Below are 17,427 nucleotides of genomic sequence, written 5' to 3'. Positions count from 1 at the left end.
AACCAAAGTGTACATATGAATATTTATATGAAATTTTTATTCTGATTTTATATATTGATGTATTTTGATATTTTAGAACTTGTTATAATGTATAATTTCATATCATTTTTTTAATGTATATTACCTGCTGCCCTTTCACAAAGGAAGCCTTGGAGTGTTTCTATAGAAAGGCACACTAGCTACTCCAGGCTTTCCCCTCCCCCAGTGTAAACAAACCATTATAGGGGCTGTATGCAGGCAGAGGGGTAGTTCAGAATGCAGGGAGAAGGGTAACTAGGGGCTGTGTGCCAGGAGGGCTCCCCCTTGCAGCCCCTGTGTCTCTCCCCCTGCAGCTCCCTCCCAACTCTGCCCCCAGCTTTAGCCCCATAGAGGGCAATAGGGCACTGGACTTCAGACTCCTGGTTGAGAACTGCTACTTTGCTGGACAATCTAGGTGTGTAAAGCTATTTCACTTGAATCTCTTTGACTGCTCAAGCCCTTCAGCAGGGCAGTCAGACTCCTCCACTTTCCTATGTACTAACAGGAAGGAGATCTCCTAGCAGGAGATGCTGACTTGGTGTCCAAGACAGCTGAGACATTTAGAACTATTCACCCTAACTACCTGAGTAGACTACTAAAAGGAGAGAGGGCTCAGCTGACAATTACTTCTCCCTGATGTAGAGAGGGGAAGTGCCTTCCCCTAAACAACGCAGGGCTACGGGGAAAGCCACAAGCCTGCTGCATCCCCTCCTATCCAGACTGATCAGATGTGTGCGCAAGTTATGCAGCCCCTACAAGCAATAAACACTCTTCCCCTTCATGCATTGGTTGATATTGGTCCTGAATGTCAGCCCAGGGTGCAACCAGTGGCTAGGGACTTTTAGGCTCCAGGAAGGGAAGAATCTGGGCTGGTGGGTGGGGTCTGTAAGGTGTGAGAATGGTGGAAACAAGATCAAGTAGCTTATTGGGTAAATTCATGGCAGCAGAAAGATCACAATAGGGTTCCTGTCCTCCTACCATTAGTTTTTTATAAACCTAAAGAATGACTTTATAGAAGGCCCTGCAAAAGTAAAGCAGATATGTTTAGAGACATGCTTTTATTCAATAAATGTTCTTACAATGACATTAGGTTGCAGTTGTCAGATTACATGATAGCAAAAAAAGTAAGGAATAATTAAAAAAGGCCTTAACTTGCAAAGATGAACAGAGGACAGAACACTCCCCCAGCTACAGTTACTAGTTTGGTTTAGTGGGGTTTTGTGCAGGTTTCTCCTCAAGCTTTCTTCTTTTGAGAGTAGGAGACATCAGCATCCTGTAATAATGAGAACACAACACCTTTTAACCAATGTTTTCCTCCATTTTCTATTTCATTTAGATTTGGAAATCCTTCACACAAGACAGAGTTAAAAAAAATCTCATTCTACTTGTATGTGATCAGATACTGACAATACAGTTGTGCAGGAGGACAACTTTAAGTGTGCACATGAAATTTTTGCTGCTTGGCTTTAGAGTGCTTAATACAGGTTTTTCTGCCTAAAATGAGGCTTTTGTCTCAGACACAGCTTAAAGTATGTGACACAAGCCCTACTTGCAAGGAAGTGAGAGATTGTCAGCCTGTCTGAATTTCAAATATATTGCTCAAGTCACTTTAATATTATAGTAGTGACAGAGAATAGTGCAGGCCAGGTCTGTAGCAGCTGCTCAGTATCCAGCTCTGAACCTACATTTCTGCAGTGCAGACTAGATACATTTGAGGTGAAATGTTTTGTCATAAGCATACTAACTTCACTGTTCTGCTGCTTGAACAGCAATAACCCATGGGGCTGTATATTCTCATGTAGTGTACAAATGTGGTACCAAGCAGGGAGGAAGATGAACAGCAGACCCAGAATGCAGCCTACATTGATGGCTAAAGTCTCTCTACAGAGAGAGGAAAGGATATACAAAAACACCTGCTTAGGAATGGCTTACCACTCCACACTTGAAGTTTTGTATTCTTATTTTGCCCATCTTGTTCATAAGCCACCATGCCCAGGTGGGTGCATATTGCCAAAGGTAGCAGACTGCTAGATATGGGTGATCGCTGATCCAGGCTTCTTTCAGATCATTTACCATGCTGACCAATGTAAGCCGAACGCAGCGATCCGTTGGCATTTTGTGGGACTGATCACCGGTGTTTTCTAGTGACTGGGAAGAAAAGAGGAATGATGAAATGCTACAGAACTTTTGCATTGAGAAAATTACTTCGTTCCCCCATCTTTGGATTTCCTGTGTATCCATCATCAGATCATTTAAGCACTATGTACATAATTTAAAACAAAATTTCTACCTCAGTGCTGTTCTCCCTTCTTCCCTCATTTATGCTGCATCCTTAAGGGGGAGTTATACTTTGGTTTTAAATGGATCACAGCTCACTGCATATGTATCCCTAAGGATAATAAAATCAAGTCTCTTGTGGCTTCTGGCAAAGTAGGCTGGCCAGAGGACCAGTCTATTTATTTTAGATGAATAGTGTAGGACTTTGGGTAAATGAAGCCTATATAATGCCCCATGGGCCCAAAGCCCCACCCAAGCAGCTAGATGTGTGTGCTAAGGAGAAGTAATTTTCCTCCAAAGGCTACAGCTGCTCTACCAGGCTACTTCATCCCAACAGCTACCTGGCCCTGTGTCATCCTAATGCATGGCAGTGGGCTGAAAGATGTGCATAGCAACCTTGGGCCTATACCTGCTACTGTCAGAAAAGAGAACGACTGAACTAGGCTCCATGCAGAGTGTATGCACTTGCTACACATTCAGACATTTCAGCCTCTCTTCCACACAGCAGAACCACATGGATTCTGCTGGGGGGGGGGGGTCTGCTCCAGCCCCCTCAAACTAGAATATTATTATTGTATTGATTTCTGAGTGGGAACAGCTTCATTTAAGAGTCATGAATAAGTAAAGCACACTCATCTTTTTTTATGCCATCCCCCTTTATGGTAGCTTTTAAGCTGAGACATTGTGCTCATAAATTAAGCCTCCAATCACTGAGAAGAAGTCAGTTCAGGTGTTAGACAACTTGATATTGCAGGGCTGAATAAAATTGGATTTACTGGTATTGAAGTCAGAGGTCAGCAGTCCCACCACCCTGCAGGCTTGAGGACTAGAATTCTAAAGAAGCTAGTGTGAATTGTGTTGATGTGCCAGTGGAGGCTTCCACTGCTGGCAGGAGCCTTGCCTTACATAGTTTCAGCAAATAGAAAGCAGGAAATGCTCTTGACCAGGATATTATAGCTGTTCTAGTTCATTTAAGATGTGTTGAATCTGGCTGTGATGAAGGTGAAAGATGTGTATTATATGTACACTTGTTTTGAGTGTCCTTTATGAGACCCTCTTAGCCCTAGGCCTACCTTCCCAAAAAGGAACCCCACACCACTGAGCCCCATGTTCACATCAAGGACACTTCCCTGTCAAAAAGCCCAAACAGAATGCTTTGCAATCTTACATGCTAATGCTATGATAAGTATGTAAATTTTACCAGCCTTTGAACCATTCTTTAAAACCCAATTAGGTCCAAAATCTGACATACTTAAACATGGTTTATAATTTGGTATAAGAGCACATACTACATTTTAGAGTGGATATTTAAGTTTACTATACTGCAACTGAGAAATTAAGTACACTGCACCATTAGGTGGTCCACGGCACCAGGCTTTGCTGCAGCAGAAGCTGTTGGTAATAGTCTGCTTTCCGATTCCAGGAGTGAAAAGGACCCTGGGGCAGGCTGCTAAGGAAAACACTCCCTGATTGATTGGTTTTGGAGGGAGGCAGGACCAGACTTCTTTTCCCCAGGCATCTGAGAAATTTTTTATTTTTAAGACTCAAATGAAGGTTTTGCTCTCAGTAGGGTTTTAATAAAATAAATAGCTTTAGACACGTTTTATTTTTTGTGAAAATACAGTTACACAAACACCTGCCAGAACCTGGCTCGAATGTACAAGAGAGGTGGACTGTTCCCCACATGGCATGGAATTACCCTAGGTATTATGTTTGCTAGGTAGTTTGTAGACAACAACAAAAAAAATGTTTACCAATTTCAGTTACTAGGGGTTTTTTTGCTGGATTGTTTAGCTGAAACAGTTTTGAAACTTGAGAGATTTTCCTTGGCTTTCCATAGGAAATAAGAATGAATGCTTTGAAGTTGATGACAGAAGGAGCTTTGCCAATGATTGCATCATAGAGTCAACAGAATAGGGAACTTTGTGTTGAGCAGACAGAAGTTGCCTAGATGGCACCTAATGTATTCTGCATTTCAAAGTTCTGTGGGACTAATCCAGACCCTTCCCTTGCAGCTGCAAAAGGGCTTGTATGCAGGAGAACAGGGTGATTCTGTGAGTAAAAGGTGACTGTACAGGGAGTTTGCAACCACTGGATAGCTGCATAGTGGCAGGTACCAGGTTGCCCAGAATGGGAGAGTGTACACCAAACCAATCACCTACAAAGGAATTAACACACCTGTGCATGTAGGAAAGGGAAGGTTCACCATTTGCAAAGGTGAGTAAGGATGTGATTCTATATGAAGTTAGGGACGAAGGCCCAGATTTTTAAAGGTATTTAGACATGGTGGTGTTCAGTGTTGCAATGACTAACTGATTTAGGAACCTAAAATCCCATTGTCAATGGGATTTTAGGCTCCTAAGTGCCTAAATCACTTATGAAAAATATTTTAGACTCCTAAATCTGTTAGGCATTGCAACGCTGAGCACCACAGTGCCTAAATACCTTTAAAAATCTGGGCCTATATAATGTTCCTTTATTACACTGTAGGTTATTCATCTCTTTACTGCTGGAAGCTTAGTGTTTGCCAGCAGGAAGGAGCTCAGTTCTACATTGAAAAATGATAGTTTTACTGGGCACTAACAGAATTAGCTTCTACTGTAGCAGAGTTTCAGCAGGAAAATATCTGCTCCTTACCTTTGAGAGGTCTTCAGTAAAGACATTGTGTATAATTTTGGATTGGACAGGTCCTGGACAGATGGTGGTAATGATTATCTCTGGGTATTCACCAAGTTCAGGCCGAAGAGAATTAAAGAAACCCTAGAAGAAAGGAAGTTATGTTGTTATTGCCCCATGCCTCAGTTTCCCCATTAATAGAATGAGGATAATGTTTATGTAGTTCACTGTGGTATTGTGAGGTCTCACTTATTTTAATGAGCATTAAGCTCTAACTCTGCTGTAGAAGTTCCAGGTATTGTACTAAATGCGATCACCACCACCAGTCTTCAATCTTTCATGTTCAGTGACCACTTTGAATATTTACTCCTAGTTCAGTCTACAGCTAAAGGGCTTGGATAGTAAGAGATTGTCTGCAGTCACTGATGCCTCTTTCCGTCAGCTCTCAGAAGCACAAGGGTTTCTATACCAGAAGCTTTCCCCACTCTTGCAGCTCTCAGGTCCGCACAATGCCCACCAACAAAGTATTATGGGGCCTGAATTTTAGAGGTACTGAGCATCTCTAGCACCAAGCAAAGTTAATGGCAGCACATAGTGCTCAGCGCCTCAGAGAATCAAGGCTCCTGGTGTTTTGTCAAAGGGAGCTGTGCAGGACTAGGAACTGCAGAATCACAGAAAGGAGTAGACTACTGCAATCAAATGCCTATTGCTTCTCCCAACGCCTATGCAGAGAGTAAAGAATAGTTTCTATCATGTTTTAAGTAAAGGACAAGGATTTTGTGTCACAGGGAGGAGGGTGTGACAGATTGGACCCCCCCATCCAGGATGCCTCCTGATGTGCTAGGGTCCATCCATTCCACCAGCCTGGGTTTCCCCACCCTGTCCTAGCTGTGCCCAGCCCTCAAGCTTTCTCCAGCACACACAGGCAGGGACACACGCATCAAATGGACACAGACATGGAGATCAACTCTGTGTGGGAGGAATCAGCTCCGGGATTCACCCAGTACTCATGTGCACATGCCCTTTGGGGAGTAAACCCAAAATAATATTGTCTTGCGCTGTATAGAAAAATCTGCACAGCGCAAGCTCATAAAAATCACCCTCTCCCTCAATGTGGAAAGAGAGATGCACAGCTTCTTGCCCCTCTCCCCAGCTATGAATTGCACAAACTGGGTTATGTTATGAACAAGAAATAAGTTTATTAACTACAAAAGGTAAATTAAGTCATTATAAGGGATAGCAAACAGAACAAAGCAGATTACTGAGAAAATAAAACAAAACACACAAACTAAGCTTAATACACTCAAGAAACAGGTTACAAAGTGTAATTTCTCACCTTAAATGTTATTTTAGGAGAGTTGCAGAGTTTCCGGAATTTAGAGTTCCGGTTATTTCCCTTTACAGACTGGACCCTGTCTCAGCATGGACTTAACTCTGCCTTTCCCTTCAGGTGTTTTTAGCAGTCTTCCTTCCTGGGAAGGCAATAGAGGACAGTCCAGACTGCCTTGCTTCCCAGCCTTAAATAGAATTTACATAAGGTGGGAAGCCTTTGTTTCTAGTGGAAAAGTACCAGCAGTGCCTAAGGTGGTATTTTGTACCAGGTGACATTATCACATGACCTTGCAGTCTCAGGGCAACCATGAGACAATGTTTAATTGCAAGGTCCACAGGAAGGAATTCTTGGGAAGATGGGGGGGGTCCACATCTTTGAACACTCATTGGCTTTTCCTAATAGCCCATTAAGGCTGATTCTGGTGGGAGTTTCCCCAAGCACATACATAGACAATATTTCTGTGTGGGTAACAATTACAACTAACTTTAGATACAGAAAAAAGACACATGCATACAAATTGGATAAATACATTCAGTAAATGGACCTTTTCTAGGACACCTCACATGCCCCATCTTGCATAAGACATATAATATGAATATGGCACAATTAAGATATTTCTATGAAGAATACGGGGTGTAACGTCACAGAGGGAAACAATGTTCAACAAGATCTTGGACCACGTGCTCTAAGTGTCCAATGCTGCACCACTGAATTCAATAGAGAATTTTGCCCTTGGCTTCACTTGGAGCTGGACTGGGCTCTGACTTGAACACACTGCAGACAAATGCAAGAGCGAAGCTGAGCTTTACAATGTAGACCTACCTCTCGTGTTTGTAATTAATCAGGTGATGTGATGGCAGCATGTGTAGCAAGATCTAGCTGGTTACTCAAGCTAGCTTTGAACAGCAGTACTGAAACCTGACAGCATGGGTGGCAGCCATTCAAAGCACCTACCCAGAGTCCTGAGTGGATGAGGGTAGCCTGTGCTGTCAAGACTTCACTGCTATGGCTACCTGAGCTAGCTTTGATCTAGATCTAGCTTTGATCAAAACTAGCGTGGGTATGTCTATGCTTGCTGCAATCACACCTCCAAAGCGCAGTGTAGACAGAATCTCAGATCCTGAGTCCACTGACCTGGGCTCTGAGACTCGCTGCTGTGGTTTTTACTGGGGGTTTGCAGTGGCTGAGAGTACAGATTAGTGATTTTATAATATTATTGCTATTAAAAGACAAGCACTGTCAAAAAGAAACCTAGATATTAGGATAGGTTTCAAAGAAAGCCCAACATTTGAAAGTATAGAAATACACAGTTAGGCACCCAGCAACCCTAACACTGGCCCCTGGTGACACCCTCACTGGAGTGCATTTGGGGAGTGGAAGGATGGTGTTAGAACAGAAAGTGTTATCCATCCATACGAACTTTCAACTCAATGTCCAAAAACATTAAGATGTTCTGCTCCTAATTGCAGTGCTATTGTGCAAGAACTAGCAGCCTTTATGTCTAGCAAAGGCACCTATTTTAGAAGTTTTTGATTAGGCAGCATGCGAAGACATCACAAATCATTCTTTAGTGCAACTCCATGTGCCACCAATTATACAAATGCCTAATTAGGGTGAATACCGAAGGCTGTCATTGCGCCATTGAGGCACCATGTGCTACCAATTATCAAATTAGGAATTTGTATGAAGAGCATACTGAAGTCCATCATTCTGCATTCTTTATTAAGACTCCATGTGCCACCAATTAAGAATCAACAAATACAAAACAATTACATGTAGACAAACTTCCTAGACCCAGATCATGGCATTAAAGCCACTTCAAAAACCTAAGGTAAGGGTGCTCCTCTGCCATCATGTTAACTAGCATTATACATACAAGTCTTTACAAATACAGTGTCTTCAAATTGAAGGTTTGTGCTTTTAAAGAATACAAACATCTTAAAATGTCTGTGATGTGACAAAAGGAGGATGGTAGTAGGGTGGTCAATGAATCAATACATTGACTCTTACAAGAAGATATCCACTAACCTATCCTGAATTTCTTAAAAGCCTTTGGTAAAAATTAAATAAATAAATACATACTACATCTTGTAGGATAAAGCCCTCTGCTTTGCAACCCTGTGGGAAGCTATATGAATAGCAGTTTGTAGAACCAGGCTCTAGCTGTGAAAGAAACAGAGGAAAGGCGACTTGAGGCTTGTTTTGCTATAGATTAAGGCTGTTGGAGTGCTTTAATTGGTCATTTCCATACTTTCAAATGTTAGATTAAGCTAAGGTTAACTTTCAGTGTCCTGGGGCTTTTTTTTTTTTTTTTTTTTTAAATAAATAGCCCAACCTTACCACCACTTGCAAAGTGCTCTACATCTAGGGACTAGATGACCTCCTGAGGTCTCTTCCAACCCTAATATTTTATGATTCTAGGAATTTAGAGACCCTTGTGTGCACACATAGTGATATACAATGGTTGAATTGTGTTTAGACAAAAAAGCATTCAGAATTGAGTTTACAAGACTACAAGAAACAAGACTACAGAAATGACCCTGGGGGAGGGTGTTCACATTTATATGCTTTTTCTCTCAATGGACTTCCAGATCAGCTCTCCACAGCATAGAAGTCAAAAGCTGACTTCTTAATTGAGAGCTCGAACCTCCACCTAGGATTTCAGTGGTAAGAGTTTTCAGTAACACCTGACAACTGTCTTGTGCCTCCTCAACAGAATTGGCCTCATTCTTTCATAGCTTATTGACGGGCTTATTATGCCAGCCCTTTGCTTTATAGTATTTCATACACTAAACAAATATCTGCTATGTGCACCTTCAAGTCAGGTGTTGAGTAAGGAGGTGCCATTTTATAAAGTCACTGACTAGAACAGTCACTGCAGTTTAAGTTGAAAACAAATCACACTTTAGCAGCAGTTCACAGAATAGTGTGGAAAGCAGATCATATCTAACCCCATAAAGTTATACAAATTCAGATGCAACCCTTACAGACATTGTTTCTTGGTCTATTGCTGTGAGAGCCTTCTACACTGGTGAAGATAAGCATACACATCCCCAATTTGTTGCAAGAAATGGTGAGAATAAAGGGCAAGATGCTGAAAGATACCAGGTACTTCATGAGGTGCCATGAGCCACAGATTCTCTTTGAAAGTCATGAAAGTGCTCAAAATTCAAAGGACTGGGCCCACAATTCCCTCAGTTATTCTAGCCCATAAACATGAATGTCAATTCCCTTCTTCACAAGGAGTTCCCATTGCCACTCATGGCTTTCTCCTTCGGATATATGTATTTCAGCCAGTAAGGCTGTAGGTCTCATATGGGGATTATTTCTATTTCAAAATATAAATAAGGAAACCCCCATATCAAAGTGAACAGAGTGTACAGTAGACCCTCAGAATTACAAACACCTTCGGAACTGAGGTTGTTCATAACCCTTTTATATTCACACCAATATAAAAAAAAGCCTTGCAAGGAAACAGGGCTGTAATATAGTATGTCCTATAGCAACGGTTTCTGGGGTTTTTTTTTGAGGATTTCACTGTGCCCCTTGACATACAGCATTGCCAAAACCTATGATTTTATTAAGCCCCAGCTGCTGGAGTCAAGCAATTATTAGAAATAAATAGTTCTCTGAAACCATAAGGGCCAGAAAAAGCTTGAAAGGGGGCACCCTAAAGGCTCCAAAGCCACAAAGCAAAGAATTTAAAAAAAACAAAACAAACAAACAAACACACACACATACACCCCTCCCCCCAAGTTCTTGTGATGTTTTGACCACTTATGGTTTTGCGCATAGGTGCGGACTTTTGTTTTTGCTAGTGACTGTTTCTGAAGGGGTGTGTGTGTTGGGGGAGGGAGGAAGTGTTCTGCCAGTTTGCGGGCAGGGGAGAGGCTATTTTCAGCCTATTTTAAACACTTCTTTTATATTCTAGTTATTGAATGTGTATTGTTGGTATCTTTACTGTTTTAATAATTAAGTTATGAACTACATAATTACATCATGAATTACAGTATATTAAAATCATTGCAATCACCTACAAGCTGTCTTCACTAACGTTGCAGTTTAAAGACATTACGTCTCACTGTAGCTTTCTGGATGAAACGGTCAGCAATCTTATTTGATATCTAGTTCCCTGATATGGTCTTGATGCACGTTAAGGACAGCTACATTATTCAGTTGCATCTGTCCCATTGATGACTGGAGATAATTTTTAAGTCATTTGAAGCTGGAGAATGAGTGTTCCACAGTTCAGGATCATAGAGGCACAGTGTTTCCAGAGTACTGCAGATTTATGACTCCAAGATCTCTTTCTTGAAGGGCAACAGCTAATTTAGGCCCCATCATTTTATATGTATAGTGGGAATTATATTTTGCCCTGTGCATTACTTTGCATTTAACATGTAATTTCATCTGCCATTTTGTTGCCAAGGCACCCAGTTTTGTGCCATCACTTTGTAACTCTTCAGTCTGCTTTGGACTTAACTATCTGCAAATTTTGCCACCTCACTGTTTACCCCTTGTGACAAAGCTCTGTCCTTGCCTCCGTGGGTCCCACATTTCCTGGCAGATTTCACTAGCCTCAGAGGCTCACTGTGACCCTCCACGTAACCCTTCTCTCTCTAGAGACAAGGGTCACAGTCTACTGAGCCATTTTCATAAGCCAGTGAGGGAAGTCAGGAGAAGTTATCCTGCCTTGCACACAGTCTCTGTTGTCTCCCAGTCTCAGTGATTAATCAGGGAGCTGGGGGGGGGGGGTTGGGAGAGCCCGGGCCCACCCTCTACTCCGGGCTCCAGCCCAGGGACCCTAATAGTATCAGCTATGGTAGCTGACCTTTTAGAAACAGGACATGTACAATTCCCTGGGCTACTTCCCCCACAGCAGCCCGCATTTCCTCAAGCTCCACTTCACTCTTACCTCAGGGCCTCCTTCCTTGTGCCTGATATGGTGTGTACTACTCAGTCTCTCCAACAGCACAACTTCCTCCCACAGCTCCTGACATGCACACCCACCTGACTAACTGGGAGGCTTTTAACTAGTTTCAGCCATCCCCTGATTGGCTTCAGGTGTCCCAATCAACCGAGCCTTCTCCCTGCCTTCTGGAAAGTTCTTAATTGGCCCTAGGTGTCTTAATTGACCTGAAGCAGCTGCCATTTCACTTATCCTGGTACCAGGGATTTGTTTAGCCTGGAGCTAATATCTCTATCTCCCACTACTTTTCTATAGACATCTGGCCTTGCCCTGTCACACCCTTTTAGAGATCATTTATGAATGGGTTGAACAGCACTGGTCCCAGTCCGTGCCCTTGGGGATCACCACTATTTACTTCTCTTCATTCTGAAAATAGACTATTTATTCCTACCCTTTATTTCCTTAACTAGAGTACCTGGCACTGCTTTCAGGATCATCTTATGATCCTTAACAAAAGGCTTATCATTAAATTATCTTAATCACCCTGCCTCTGTTTACAAAAAGCTCCCTGTCCCAAGAGCAGAAGTTGTTAGCAGCATGGAACTCATCACATTCCACACTTAAGCTCTGGCTCATGGGTGCTGAGCACCCCTTATTCTCTCCCCCCGCATCCTCCATGAGTGTTTGAGCCCCAGAGCACCCACAGAGTCGGTGCCTATGATTTTGGGGGCCTAACTCATGGGTTTTGGATCCCAATACTACCATACTATTTCACCTAAAAACCCTGGGAAGACAGACAGGGAAAAAATGGTGATCTTATTTCAGTTGTAAATCTGTTAGACCTACCTGAGGCCCCTGCAGTCCCCACCAGCGAGTTGTTGGCTATCCAAAGAGGAAAGGACGGATGGAAAGGAGACACTTTTCCTGGTCACCAGTTGTGCCCAGGTTTGGGAGGGGAGTGTTGTCTATAGCCAGCCCCTTCTGTTAATTCTGAGGAGCTTTAAAATATTTAGGCAGGGGCCCCACAATAAGCATACACTTCTTCAGCCAAGTCTCTCTCCTTGCTGGATGTTGGTTGGAATAAAAGCTTCAGCAAGGACTAGCTGCTCCAGCAATAAAGCTTCCTGGAGATACAAAGTCACTATGTTCCAAGACTGCTAGTTTAGCGAGCCAGATGGAATTTAGCTTACCTGGAGGGCATGCTTGCTGGCACAATATCCCGTGGCGAGGGGGGCTCCCATGATGCCCATTACACTGCTCACAGTTACAATCTTCCCTTTTTTCCTTTGGACCATGTGATTCAGGACATGTTTAGTTAAGGAGACTGTACCCAGGTAATTAAGTTCCATTATGGCAGCATAGACATCCACCTTCGTATCCACAAACAGTGAGCGCTGGGAACGTCCACCATTGTTCACCAAAACGTCAATCTTCAGAAAAGAAACAAATTAATACAAGTCTTAACCACCAACATTTTTTCCCTGAGGGAGCATGAGTCTTGCCCAGCTTTTCTCTCCCTAATATCGTCTAGCTTTTGTAGCATTGGGTCACTATTAGCTGCTGCAGAAGATGTTTTAGTCACTCTAGTGGCAGAAACCCACAACAATTAAGTCTAAGTTGAGGTTTGGCTAATTTTGGTGCTGGGTTAGCAAAAAAAAAAAAAACTGACAAAAATAGCTCAATGTAACTATGCTGAGCAGTAGACCAGGTCCATTAGAGGAACACTTGTAGATGGAAACCACATAGCAGGATAGTTTAATATAAAAGAAGCCTATAATCTTGTAGCTAGTAACATCTAAGGCCCTGGTCCTGCAAGATGGTCCATGTGGGCTGACTCTTTGGTCTGCCCAGAGTTCCACTGGAGGAGACAGCAATGGGGGGTGGGGAGAGAAAGACAACTACAAAAACAGGACTGTAAAAGCATAAAATGACAAGGGGACTATGGGCACTATATAAAACTTCCCACTTTATTACACTGCCTGGATTTCAGATTATGTTTGAAGGGACAACCACAGAGCCAGGCATCTGGAGCAGAACACCTACGCACAGGAAAATATTTTATTTATTCCCCCCCCCCCTTATTCTTGATATGAACAGTCAGCTTTTGAGTTATGTACATTTCTGTTGTGCACGTTAGCTAGCACAAACAGATATTACTAACACTGCGACATGAAACTCTCTGAATTTGCTTTCTTGTGTTCAACTTTCAGACCAATACACACACAGTTATGGTTATTCCATTTTCAGTATGGATCTAGAAATGAGATTATACAACCACAGATCAGGAACAATCCAAGTAGATTCTTAGCTCCTTACTCAAGTTATTTGCTCATTGTTGCACCTGTGCAGAACCCCCACTGACGTCAATGGCATGCCCACAAGCAAACAATTGTAGGATCAAGGACTTGATATCCACACAAACATGTGTGCATACACACAAAAACATACAAAATGGGTAGGTAACTTTGGTTTTGTTTTTATTTTCATTAATTCAGAAAAGAATAAAGGTGGAGGGATGGGGGTGGTTGTAAACTGGGGGGGGGGGGGAACGACAGCCCAAAAATTCAACTCACTCTGCCAAAATGCTGAAGAACGATTTTAGTTGCAGTTTCATGGAAGCTTCTATCAGTCAAATCAAGGGGCAAAACAAGGATATCTTTACTGCTCAAGTTGGAGATCTCTAAAGTAAAAGAAAGTATTTAAAAAGGAGCATTCCAGCCAAAACACCAATAAGGCACATTTAATTCCTGATATTTTAAAATAAGTAAATCCAACAGCCTCACCACCAACACAGCTTCCAAAAAGGAAATTCCATTAAGTGGGAAGGGAACAGATTTTGTTTTCTCAAACACAGAATCAGCTAATGGAATGCTATCATAACAGTACCAACACAAAGTACTCTTATTAAATGAAATGGGTTTGTGTATCTTGAACATACCAACACACTCTAGTCTACAAGGCATTTACACATTCCTTATAACCACTGCAATATGGCTTTTTAAATTAGGATTTTAACCAAGGCCTTCAGAAGCACAGGGTATCAGGATCCTTCACATTTTGCCTGTAGGTTAAACTGTTCAGCTGTGTGCATTCCTGAGAGCATGCAGGGTATTGTCCTTTCCATGACAGCCAGGGGGCGGTAATGGCCAACCTACATACACAATACCTGAGCCAGAAGCTGGAGAACCTTGAATATGGTTAATGCTATTGGACTACAGAAACAGCTCCTAAAGGCAGAAAAAGGATTAAAATAAAATTTGTATGTGTAGGTACATTATTTGGGTGTTAAACAAATGAAAGATACTAAGCCCTGGTCTACACTATGAGTTTAGGTCGAATTTAGCAGCGTTAAGTCGATTTAACCCTGAACCCGTCCACATGACGAAGCCAGTTTTGTCAACTTAATGGGCTCTTAAAATCTTTTTTGTACTCCTTCCGAGGGGGATTAGCACTAAAAATCGACATTGCTGGGTCAAATTTGGGGTAGTGTGGATGCAATTCTACGGTATTGGCCTCCGGGAGCTATCCCAGAGTGCTCCATTGTGACCGCTCTGGACAGCGCTTTCAACTCAGATGCACTAGTCAGGTACACAGGAAAAGCCCCAGGAGCTTTTGAATTTCATTTTCTGTTTGGCCAGCATGGCAAGCTCATCAGCACAGGTAACCATGCAGTCCCAGAATCGCAAAAGAGCTCCAGCATGGACCGAACAGGAGGAACTGGATCTGATCGCTGTATGGGGAGACGAATCCATGCTACCAGAACTCCGTTCCAAAAGATGTAATGCCAATATATATGCCAAAATCTCCAAGGGCAAATGCGAGGTGTTTACAATGCTCACAACTGCAGCAGTGATCGGAGCTGGCTCCCGCTTCCAGTGCTCTGGCATATGCATGGGTAATCCAGGAAAAAGGGCAAGAAATGTTTGTCTGTTGTTGCTTTCATGGAGGGAGGGAGGGAGGGAATGGTCACTGACGACGTACCCAAAACCACCCGTGGCTACCTTGTCCATTATCTCAATTTTTTTTTTTTAATTAAGAAAGAATGCGTGGTTTCAAAACAATAGTTACTTTATTTCAAAGCAGGGAGGGTGGTTGGCTGACAGGGAATTAAAATCAACAAAGGGGGCAGGTTTGCATCAAGGAGAAATACACAACTGTCACACTGTAGCCTGGCCAGTCATGAAACTGGTTTTCAAAGTCTCTGATGCGCAGCGCGCCTTGCTGTGCTCTTCTAATCAGTGTCTGGCTGCTCAAAATCGGACGCCAGGCGATCTGCCTCAACCTCCCACCCTGCCATAAACGTCTGCCCCTTACTCTCACAGATATTATGGAGCACACAGCAAGCAGCAATAACAATGGGAATGTTGGTTACACTGAGGTCTGACCAACAGCGCCAGCGAGCTTTTAAACGTCCAAAGGCACATTCTACCACCATTCTGCACTTGCTCAGCCTATAGTTGAACTGCTCCTTACTACTGTCCAGGCTTCATGAGCCATGGGAGCAAGGGGTAGGCGCGACTGCGCAGTGCTGCTGGCTGGGAGTGCAGCCTGAGGCAGAAGCCTCCTGCTCGCAGGAGATCAGGATAGCAGAGTTGAGCGGAAGCGGTGGAGCGAGCAAGACACCGTTGATGAGGACGGCTAGCAGTCCTACTGCACTGTCTCCTGCAGAGTTGCAGCAGATCAGGATAGCAGAGTTGCAGCGGAAGTAGTGGAGCCGTTCACCATTGATGCGAAGGCACCCAGGAGCTGCTGCTATGTGGCCAAGGCAAAAGAGCAGGAGCCCTGGAGCTGTTACACGTGGAACGTACGGCTGAAAGATTTCTTCACCAGCGACAAAGGACAGGAATATGATGCACCTAAAAATCTAAAAAGGCCCACACATTTCCCAGAGTCACTACCCTTGATAACAGAACGTCAGTGATTCCACTGGCTACTTGGATCACAGCAGCCCCCACAGTAGTCTTGCCCACAACAGCAGTGGTGACAGTGAGCTGAGCGGGCTCCCACTTGCAGTGCTATGGCGGCTGCATGCTTAATCCAGGAAAAAAGCTGCGAAACGATCCTCTGTGAAAGCAACGGCAGACAGAGGGAGGGAGGGGCGACTGACGACATGTACCCAAAACCACCCGCGACAATGTTTTTGCCCTATCAGGCATTGGGAGCTCAACCCAGAATTCCAATACCCTCAGTGTACCGCTCCGAAAATTGACGCTAGCCACAGTACTGTGGACGCACTCCGCCGACTTACTGCGCTTACTGGGGACACATGCAATCGACCGTATAAAACTGCTTCCAAAAAATCAACTTCTATAAAAATCGACCTAATTTCGTAGTGTAGACATACCCTTAGTGTTCTGTCTTTTTAAGCTGAACATTAATTTTTTTTTTTTTTAAATGTTTTATAGTCATGAAAAATTAAGGCACAGTGGAAAATTCACAAGCGTAACCACTAGAGCGTGCTCATGAGTTTCATAGGGAGTAAGGCCTCATTCACATGGCAAGCTAGTGTACAGCAAGCTGATACACAGTAGATTCACACCTGGGCTTGCCACACGTTAATTTGACATGTGGGCAAGCCCTCAGATATTAAGCGTTACTTCTAAGTTTTACAAAGAGAGAGAGAGACACACAAAAACGAACATTAAGGCCACTTGAGATCAAATCCCAGTAAACTTGTAAGGTTAATTGACAAGAACCAGAGAGTCAGGGAAGGTTAGTGTGACTTCAGTGGCTATTTTTAATGCCCTCTGCCTGGGAAACATGTGAATGATCTTAAGTACTTCCCACAAGAATAAGAAAAGCATCAGAAGGCCATGCAGTGCTCCAAGACATCCTATCACAATCTTATCACTAATGAACCACATAGGCCTTACTGCGAAGGCCATTCAGACAGTATATTTTCTGAAGACAGGTTCTTTTCCTTTCAAAAGGAGAGAAAGGAAGCATGTAAACACAAAAACCTCAACTATTTCTGTAAGAGTTTTAGTTGGCAAACCAAGTACTAAGCAAACGGCATAGACGTTCAGTAACAAACTGGCTTCCCTCTTATACATTAAGACATGGTTCCATCCTCAAAAGTGGTTTTGTTTGTCTCAGTTTCCACAGCAAGTTCACTCAGATTATATAGCTTAAAATCTGTGCTGGCAACTTTCTGCTTTTATTTCAGCAGCAGAAAAATTTAGTGTAAAGCTAGCCAGAGTTTGTTCCATGCCAATCACAGATCCCAAAACTTCTAAGCCCGCCCTGCCATTCTGAGCAGTTTCATCAACTTGAG

General features: G+C 43.0%; 1 protein-coding gene across 2 annotated transcripts in view; it reads right to left on the bottom strand.

Moving 5' to 3' along the window:
* Positions 1-405: 405 nt before the first annotated feature.
* The window catches only part of DHRS7 (dehydrogenase/reductase 7), a 38,960-nt gene continuing 21,938 nt past the window's right edge, over positions 406-17,427 (bottom strand). Inside the window, exons 3-7 of one of the 2 annotated variants that reach the window (XM_074956419.1) lie at positions 13,727-13,833; positions 12,344-12,583; positions 4,933-5,055; positions 1,951-2,166; positions 406-1,291 (exon numbers count right to left, since the gene is read on the bottom strand). In XM_074956419.1, the coding sequence (XP_074812520.1) occupies positions 1,253-1,291; positions 1,951-2,166; positions 4,933-5,055; positions 12,344-12,583; positions 13,727-13,833 (725 nt within the window). In that variant the 3' untranslated portion in view covers positions 406-1,252. The remainder of the gene's footprint in view (positions 1,292-1,950; positions 2,167-4,932; positions 5,056-12,343; positions 12,584-13,726; positions 13,834-17,427) is intronic. The other variant, XM_074956418.1, reaches the window with a different exon arrangement.

This window comes from Natator depressus, chromosome 6 (genome assembly GCF_965152275.1).
Source record: "Natator depressus isolate rNatDep1 chromosome 6, rNatDep2.hap1, whole genome shotgun sequence".
NCBI classification, from domain to species: domain Eukaryota; kingdom Metazoa; phylum Chordata; order Testudines; family Cheloniidae; genus Natator; species Natator depressus.
Note: the sequence above shows the minus strand (reverse complement) of the source record. Positions and strands in the feature narration are given on the sequence as shown.